Source organism: Rhinolophus sinicus, chromosome 2 (genome assembly GCF_057876585.1).
Source record: "Rhinolophus sinicus isolate RSI-liver-muscle chromosome 2, RSI-T2T, whole genome shotgun sequence".
Taxonomy (NCBI): domain Eukaryota; kingdom Metazoa; phylum Chordata; class Mammalia; order Chiroptera; family Rhinolophidae; genus Rhinolophus; species Rhinolophus sinicus.
In genome coordinates this window covers 147,992,817-148,002,500 of record NC_142502.1, presented here as the reverse complement: position 1 = coordinate 148,002,500, position 9,684 = coordinate 147,992,817, and the positions used below count along the sequence as shown (strand labels likewise).

Sequence of the window (9,684 nt, the reverse complement as noted above, 5' to 3'; positions counted from 1 at the left end):
TTAAGTACTATATAATCTTAAACCTTTCCCCAATGTATGTTTTTTTTTTTTACAACCTGAAGAGCGGTGTGTATCCAAGGCATAGAATTTCCACTACCATTTTTAAATGGATAACAAGTCTTGTAACACCACCAAGACAATGGAACCCTAAAATGCAGTTCCCCCCTAAACATAATGAAGTGTTTTAAAAAAATTTTTTCTTAACATTTATATTTTAAAAAGTTTTGTACAAAAAAATCCTTGCACTGTAGAAGCAAAAGCAATCATTCATTTCTATGTTAAGTGTATTCTGTTTTCCATTCACAGCGCTTGCAATGTTGAGTCCGAGTAAGTAAGCTCATTAGTCAAGTAAATGGCTGGCAAAGGTTTTTTTTTTAGGTTTTTTTTAAAATGCTCATCAATGAGATTGTGTTCAATTTTTTTTTTTCAGCATTCTTGCAACTTTTCCCTTAAGTATAGACCTGTAAACTGGGAAAATTGTACAGTGCACTTAATTGTCCTATCTGAGCAGGTTTATTTTATACTCAACCTCTGTATCTCTGATTAGAGAAAAGATACAGATATTACAGGCAGAGTCAAGTGCTATTTGAACACCAACTGGGGCAGATGCTAGCTTAATAAAAAAGAAAAAATCAAAAAATAAAATAAAAACAATGAATCCTCTTTCATGTTAACACAAATAGCACACAGTGTATGGAAAAGAAATGAAGTACAACTTTTAGGGAGCACAGACATATATACTGCTACTCTTAAAATTCTTTCTCTTTTAAGAATGTCACATTTAAAAGCAAGTCTTAAGAATTCATAGTTAATCATCATTGTATCAATATTAGCTTATACACCTGTTCTAGTTTAAAATGGCAAATAGTACCAAGTTGTGCTAGTAAATCATATATTTTTTTCCTCTGTTACCCTCTGTCAAACCTTATTGCAGTCTCTTATTTTTAATATGGTATACGAGGTCTTAAAGTTTATCGTCTGATTGTCCCTTTGACAACCAAGTAGATCTGGATCTATTTCTTTTGGTGCCAGAATTTTTTTAAAAGACATTATTTAAAACAAGTATCTTCATGAAATGAATTCTTTACTCATGTATTTAATCATTCCAGGGCTTTTGCACGTTGCACATTCAATGTAATCATTATTTTTTAAAAAAAAAAATAAAACTTTGGGCAAAACAGCCCATTTCTTTTAAGCTCTCACCAGGAGCAAAATAGCTTTTATACTGGTATAATCAGTTTTGCTTACAAGATTAAACTAAAGGGAAAATGATGATTAACTAGGACATAATGGGTCATATTTTTAGGTAGCCATTGTTGTGAGAAATACAATATAGAATTGTATGCTAGGTCCTAAGGTTTATTACCTTACCCAATGCTGAATTAAGCTACAAGTTTATAACAAGTAGAAAGAACCATCAACGTGGTTTTAATAGATCCAAGGCACTCATATTTTAAAACCAAATGATAGAATAAACTTATTTTTTGTTTTTCTGTTAATTTGTCAATTCAAGGCCTTTTTTCTCTCCAATTGATACATTTAACCCTTTAGAGACAGTCATTTAGCTCATAGAGACTTTCAGCGCTATCTCTTCTGTCTCTAGAGGGTTAATCCAAAGACTGTTTTTCCTCCTTACATTATAAAATAAAACTGTACATGATATGTATTACAGAATGTATGCAGCATGGTCTTTTTCTCTCTCTCTCTCTTTTTCTCTAAGAACGGAACTGGAAACAGCAACATTTTTGCTCAGCAACGAATCGGGGACAATTTAAAATAGCTATAACATACCATACATGCTGTCTAAGTTTAAAAAAAAAAAACATACACAACATGTAAATTATTGCACAAGAGAAAGGCTCAAAGTTTGCGTAAAATGCAATAGTATTGCCCCATACAGATCATGCATTCAAACGGTGAGAACATAAAGGAAAAAAAGAAAAAGGAAAAAGAAAAAGAAAAAAAAAAAACAGGTGTGCTGGTGACAAGCACTCTGATATTCTTAGCTTCTGTTACTTTTGTTTGTTTGTTGTTTGTTTGTTTGTTTAAATCACATGGGACTAGAAAAAAATCCTACAGGGAGTGGGGCTGGAGGGCGATGGGTGGGGGGCAGGTGAAAAAAGGAGGTGTCAGGTGGGAGTGAGGGAGGGGTATTAATATACCTCTATTCAGTTTTTATATCATTATTCAACACTCGATCACTGTGCCATTTTTTCATGTGTTTCTCCAGGGTACTGTACACGCTAAAAGGCATCTTACAAATTTCACATTTGTAAACGTCCTTCCCCACCTGGCCATGCGTTTTCATGTGCCTGGTGAGCTTGCTACTCTGGGCACAGGCATAGTTGCACAGCTCGCATTTATAAGGCCTTTCGCCCGTGTGGCTTCTCCTGTGGACAGTGAGATTGCTACAGTTCTTGAAGACTTTCCCACAGTACTCACAAGTGTCGCTGCGTCTGCCCTCTTTTGAGCTGGGCCTGCCCGGGCCCGGACCACTAATATGGGGCGTGCTCCCTCCACTTCCCGTGCCGCTGCGCCCCGAGATCCCTCCGTCCAGCTCCCCGGGGGGCGTGGAGAAGCGCAAGCTCCCATTCTCCGAGGAGTGCTCCGACGAGGAGGCGAAAGGCGATTGTCTGGAGTCTCCGAAGCTAAGGAAGGGATCTTTGAGCTGCCTGGAGGCCGCGTAGCCGGCTAGCCACTGCGAGTACACGTTCTCGGTGTTGGGCATCGCGGCGGGGGGCAGGTCGAACTCCTTCTCGAGCTTGATGCGCTTGGAGAAGGGGCTCAGCGAGCTGGGACTGCCCAGCAGCAGCTTTTTGGACAGGCCCCCTGAGGCTGACTCGCCTGGGGAGCAGCCGCGGCCGTTAACAGTGCCATCGTCTATGCGGTCCGACTCGCCCGCCACCGAGTCTTCATCGCAAGTGTCCCTATGGCCCTCAACCTCAGCCAGGTGGCCGCGCTTATGCTTCTCGCCCAGGACCTGGTGGAAGGCCTCACTGAAGTGCTGCATGGAGCTGAGCACCATGCCCTGCATGACGTCAGGCAGGGTGCGGCCCTCGTCGCCCACGCCTACCACGGCGCCCCTCGAGCTGTTTTCATGGTGGCGCGCCGCCTCCAGGCTCAGCCCGAAGCCGTAGTCCACCCTCTCGCTCTCTGTCAGCTCCTCCTCCTCCTCTTCCTCCTCTTCTTCCTCTTCCTCATCGTCCTCCTCTTCCTCCTCGTCCCCGTTTTCCGGGATCAGGTTGGGGTCGTTCTCGCTCTTGAACTTGGCCACAACGGACTTGAGCGCGCTGCTGGCGCTGCCCACCAGGTCGCTGGTGCCGGGTTCCGGGGAGCTGGCAGTGGAGAGGCCATCGTCGGACTTGACCGTCATGGGGGATGACTTGTGCATGTGCGTCTTCATGTGGCGCTTCAGCTTGCTGGCCTGCGTGCACGCATGGTCGCACAGGTTGCACTTGTAGGGCTTCTCGCCCGTGTGGCTGCGCCGGTGCACCACCAGGTTGCTCTGAAATTTGAACGTCTTGCCGCAGAACTCGCATGACTTGGACTTGACCGGGGGCTGGGAGGGAGGAGGGGCGGATTGCAGAGGAGGGAGGGGGGGCGTCGCCAGGAAGGGTGGCTTGCTACCTGGCTGGAATGGTTGCAGTAACCTTTGCATAGGGCTGGGCCGGCCTGGGGACAGCGGTGGGCTAGACGTGTTCCCTGCCAGCTCTCTAAGTCTCCTAGAGAAATCCATGGCGGGAGGCTCCATAGCCATTGGGTTCAACCGCAGCACCCTGTCAAAGGCACTCGGGTGATGGGTGGCCAGGGCCATCTCTTCTGCCCCCAGGCGCTCTATGCGGTGGGGGTCCAAGTGATGTCTCGGTGGTGGGCTAAACAGGGGGGGAGTGGGTGGAAAGCGCCCTTCTGCCAGGCCGGAAGCCTCTCTCGATACTGATCCTGGTATTCTTAGCAGGTTAAAGGGGTTATTGTCTGCAATATGGATCCCATGGAGAGGTGGCTGGGAAGGACATTCTGCACCTAGTCCTGAAGGGATACCAACCCGCGGGGTCAGGGGACTTCCGTGTTCGCTTTCTAAGTAGATTCTTAATCCATGAGTGTTCTGTGCGTGTTGCAAGAGAAACCATGCACTGGTGAATGGCTGTTTGCAAGTTGTACATGTGTAGCTGCTGGGCTCATCTTTACCTGCAAAATAATACAATACCAACATCAATGTTTAATCACGGAGGAGGGCAACAGCAATTGCTTATTTATGTTCCACTTACAGCCTTTCCTGCCCCCAGCCCTCAACCCCAAGGCCTGAGTCCTTCCTGACCTGTATCCCCTGTGCTTAGATGGTGCCTTGCACACCTAGTGGTTGGTGCCCAACAAATATTTGTCAAGTCAGTCTTTCTATCATTTAACTCAGTTCTAAGAATTTTAAACCCAGTCTCCAAAGCAGAAAAATCTAGACAAATTCAAGTTGAGGAGGATGATCCCTACAGCCGAGGGAACCTCGGCAAACATCTTCTGAACCTTCCAGTCTTTCACCTGCTGTGGTTTGGGGAAGTCATTTCATCTCTGTGCCTCTGTTTCTCATTGTTAAGTGAGGGACTTGGACAAGGTGACCTAAGGGAAACTTTTCTGCTCCCTAAATCCCATTGTTCTATTCCCCCCTGGATGGCAGGTGAACTTTCTAAATAGGCAATCATTTCACAGAGATATCAAAAAAGAGAAGGTCAACTCATTACAATTCTCTATGGACCTAGAGATGCTTTTAATCTTAGCCTGAAATACACTAATTATTGACATTGTTAAAAAATGACAAGGTACTCAAAAACTAATTCTTTGGAAGACAGACTAGCAACATTCATACATCCCAGCCTGTGTGAGGGTCAGTGAGTCCCAATTCTGGCTCCATGACACCCCACGAGGACTCCCATTTTTATCTCAAGGGATGTTCTGAAAATCTCAAAACAGAAATTTACTTCAGATTTAACCAACAGGCCATATCAAATCTTTAGGAGTTGCCCGCAGTCAAAAAAATGCAAGCCAAGAGTTAGTAGGAGAGGCTGGTGCCAACTTAGGCAGACACAGCATCCTAGTTTAAGAACAGTTAAAGCAGCCAGCACCATGACCGGCAGCAGGCTGAGAAATGCTACACTATCCTCCCCCTCATTATTTTGAGAGGCTAACAACGTGAACCAAATTATACAACATCCTGCGCCCTCCGCTGAGCCTCAGCTCCAGTTGAGAAAGAAACAGAAAGATACAGTTCAGCTAGTCAACTCTTTGGCTAGTAGCCAAGCTGTCTGGAGAGGGGCCTTGCTTAAGTCACATTATTTCTCTCGCTGAAAAGAACCCAAGAGTGGTAAATGCCACTTTGGTCAAGGGGGCCAGCTTGACTTCACAATCATTCATTTTTGGAGATAGCTAAATTAAAAAAAATATATCTACATCAAGGGAGTAACTAACAGTTTACCAGTCAACTACAGCGTTAAAAAAAGGGCACAAATGTTGGTGGCCAAAGGAAGAGGAGAAAAATAGATAACTTCCCAGGGATTCCAAAAAAGTCAGTGTATAAAACACAAATGAGAAATAACAAACTTTAGCCCTTCTCTTAAAAGAGGGGCCAGAGTTGTTTCCTAAAGCCTGGCTCGTAACTTTTTAAAAAGGAAAAAATTCACCATGGAGCTAGAGTGGGAATGAGGAATTAATCAATTATGATTACTCCATTTAGCAAGTCAGAAAGAAAAGCTGGCAGAGTCTTCTCAGGAGCCCCAAACACTCGTATTCCAAAACAATACAGTCTCCCAAAACAAGCCAACCTCACTCAAGCACTTGTCTGAATAATGGACTCCCCGCCCTGACCTTGTAATTTACTTTACAATGCATTTATAATCTCACTCAATGTATCCCACTCCTGGGTAAATCTCCTTAACAAGATTAGATGATAAGATACCAAAATTAGGTTTGAAACATTTGCCTAATTGTTTTAAAAAAAAAAGGCAGAAAAGATTTTGAAAGAAAACACTGACATTAATATCACATTATCTGCCTATTTTTGTTTGCCGCCTCTCTTCAAGGGGAAATAAAAAGCATCATAAAGAGTATTTTCATAATTTTTTTGTTGTCGAACAATGACTTGGGTGCTAAATAGGCAGGAAAAAAAACTATCTGGTTCCAACTACCGTGACCCTCTGTGGCTTTCTCCTTTGCCTCTCCAGGACTCTGTGTTATTATCACACATTTAGCCTGACAATCTGAATTGGGTAAGTAAAGAGGAGATTTGTCAAGCTGAAGCAAGGCCTTAACACTTTCATCACTCAAAATGCCTAAAAATCATATTTTACCTTATACTATCTATTGAAACGCAGGACTGGACCCTTAATTAGTGATGCTGGTTTCGCACACATATGAATGTAGCCATTGATAAATGCCAACATCTATATAGCACTACATCAAGGATCTCATCTGTATCTTTTCAAACAGGCTTAACTGAGAAAAGTCCATTTTATTTTGCTGCCCGGAGCGTCCTAAAATTTTGTTTTCAGAGCCAGTCATGTGATTGTGCTACAATATGTTAACATTGTGCCGTTTGCTTCCCCATTCTCTCCTACATCAGATCAGAGAAAACGGCATTTTATCTTCTAATGAGGACACAACATACAGTTTTCACTATTGCATTTTAGTATTCCCATCAACTAGATATTCTAGATCATGAGGGCAGCCAGTGTAATCACAATGTCAATGAGAAGGGCTGTTACGATTGAGACTAAAGATTACATGGAAAGAGCTGCTTTGAAACTGGTAATTATTACCAGTCCACTAATAGCAAATGATGCATTACAGTTTCACCATATAATCTGTATTTCACTCAGCTCCTGCCAGTGTACCATATTATATTACAGTGCTCACAGATTCTACATTCCGAAACTGTAGTCATCAATAAATGTGTTACTTGCCATAATTTGTGAAATTACTTTGTTCATAACATCTTTGATGGTTTAGAAAGACCAGAATTGATTTCCTGCGTGGCAAAATTAGGGCTACATTGATTTATTGACTTGTAAAATATAATAATATTCTTCATTTACTCTGATGAAAACCAACTTCTCAATTTGAGAGCCTCATTGGGCAGTCACAGGGATTGTTTTGATTTAAAGCAATAAACTGAGACCTGGCCCCAAGCATAGGAAATCGAGGTAGCAAAACGGTTAAAATCAGCTGTCTTATTTCCTTTTATTGTATGGGAAAGAATGACCCCATTTCTAGTTTGTCAGGTGATTAAAAAGTCACGTGATCTAAGCCTCAGGATTTAGAAGAACAAGGAGGTCTGATGCTCGACCTCTGGCTCTACTATTTACTAGCTTGAGGCTATGGGACAGTCATTTAATTTCTCTGAGCCTTAGGTTTCCTATCTGTAAAATAAACAAAAAAGCAGTACCTTAACAAATTGTGAGGCTCTAACGACAGATGTATATAAAAATCCTCTGTAAACTATCAGGTCCAACTTGAATGTGAGTTTTCATTACTACCAGGCTTGATTAGTTACCTAGCATGATGACTAACCACATTACACAACCAGAGGAGTATCCGAGGAAGGTCAGAATCCAAAAGCCAGGTCTTACCCCAGGCCAACGTAAGGCCCTGGTTAGAAGAAGGCAGGTGGGGGAGATTTTAATGACTATGTCCACCAGCCCGGAGGCCACAGCTGAGTGGGGCTAAGTGCTCTGAAACCCAAAGGCAGTTGGTTAAGACCCCTGAGTGAGGTGGGCGTCAGCTTTGTTCTAGAGCTTTCTGGAACCCCACAACCCATTTCCACATACCTTATTCTGGTCACCCCTAAACTGGTCTTGCCAGCATGGGTACCAACAAACTAGGCACACTCCCTTTGCGGGAAGCAGGGAGGAAGACAGGGGTTCCATATCAGGCTGCTCGTTTCCCATCCCTCAAATCAAACTCCCTGCCTTCGGGAGGATCCAGTGGAAGAGAGAGAACTAAACCAATTCCCAGGCCAGCAGCCCTTGGCCACTCAGCTGCACCCTCCTCTCTACTGCCCTACTCCCTTCCCTTCCCTTCCCTCCAAGGGTGGCACTGTTCCCACAGCCAAGTGTGGGGCCCCAGGCACCCCCAGCCAAATGAGGAGAGCTCTCCCCACCCAGTCAGCATGTAGGGACTCGAAACCATGAGTCCACCCCCTAAACTCTGCAATCTGTGACCTAACCCAGGTTTAGGCCCAGCCTGGGGGGGTGGGGGGGCGGCGCAGAGGAGGTGCTTTTTAACCCCTGTACCACCCAGCCCTCAGGACCCAAGGGCTTGTGAAATTCACACAATAACTCTTTGTTACCTAGGATTACCTAGGAGTTAACAAAAATAAACAACTGGCTTTGAATTTGGTCTCGGATGTATGCCCTGCCCTGCAGACACCATTCACAAGATGGTGAGGCCTAGTTTACCTCCCATAGAAAAACCAGTCCCCTTTATAGCCTCAACTCCTGCATCTTGCCCTTCATGATTCTCTTTCTATGACACTTTCCCGTTCTTTTTTTATTTTCCACAACAGGTTATTTTTCATTTACTTTCAAAATAAAAATACTTTCCTTAAATAAAAATTAGATGTCACACTTCTTTTTTCTTGAACCTGCTTTTTGTGTTTGGGGTGGAATCAGCCCTCCCCCGGCCCCAACTTTTTAGCCATGCATGACTCATACCATTTATTCCTACATAGAGAAGCAAACTGTATTACGTTCTAAAACAACATCTTCCAAAAACATTTTTATAAACACATAAATCTAAATTTCATAAAAAGTTCCCCACTATAAAAGTTGGCTTGAACAAGTAACTGGATGGTGGTGCTGGTGGTGGTAACGGTGGAGGCGGTAGTGATGATGGTGGTAACGGTGGGGGCGGTAGTGATGGTGGTGGTGGTATCTTTGAATTTTAGCAACAATGCTGTGCATTTTTCTCTAAAACTAGGAGAAAAACAAGTAGAAATTATATATATATATATATATATATATATATATATATATATATATATATATGCACATATATAATGCACCATGTATATATAAAAATACACCATGTTTAAATACACATGTAAATGTCTATATAACATGCTTAAGAATAACTCTGGAGTAACTCTCAACTGACTCCTTTTGGTTCTGGCCTCTGCTAAAAATGTATGCCATGGAATAATTTGAAGTCTTAAATGAGGCCATGGGAGTGAATGTCCAGCAATAAAATGGGCTCTGACCACATAGACGTATGCAGTCACCAGCTGTGGAGCCAGACAAGACCCTGGGGAGGAGACCCACAGGGATGAGCTGCTGTCAGCTCCATGCCTTTAGTAAAGAAGCAAAGAAAAAAAGGGGAGGGAAAAGCTGAGTGGAGTGGAGGAGCGGGTGCCAAGTGAGTAATGGAATAATACATATGCGGATGCCAATCTATTTTGGAAGTAACTCCTTTCAGTACTTAAAAAAGTAAGGGTAATTTCCAGAAACTCTCATCTCTATACATATGGACATTTGTAGAAGAAATAATGCTCAACTTACAAATACCCTGCGGGGCATATTCTGCACTCATCCCGGGCGTGGGGATTAGAGCTCCATGTGCAGAACGAGGGGAGGACAGGCCCCTCCAGTGCAGAAGTTTATCTGTGAAAGAAACCCAAAATCAAGCACTAAAGCTATAAACAATATA

The 9,684-nt window shown here is 43.4% G+C and overlaps 1 protein-coding gene across 12 annotated transcripts in view; it reads right to left on the bottom strand.

Annotated features, from left to right (window-relative positions):
• BCL11A (BCL11 transcription factor A) overlaps positions 1-9,684 on the bottom strand; it is a 100,363-nt gene that overhangs the window by 6,128 nt on the left and 84,551 nt on the right. For 5 of the 12 annotated variants that reach the window (XM_074332008.2, XM_088796145.1, XM_074332010.2 and 2 more), the window contains 2 exons: positions 9,537-9,638; positions 1-4,185 (listed from right to left, as the gene is read on the bottom strand). The exon at positions 1-4,185 is cut by the window's left edge and continues 888 nt beyond it. In XM_074332008.2, the coding sequence (XP_074188109.1) occupies positions 2,165-4,185; positions 9,537-9,638 (2,123 nt within the window). In that variant the 3' untranslated portion in view covers positions 1-2,164. The remainder of the gene's footprint in view (positions 4,186-9,536; positions 9,639-9,684) is intronic. The other 7 variants (XM_088796146.1, XM_019717286.3, XM_019717308.3 and 4 more) reach the window with 7 other exon arrangements.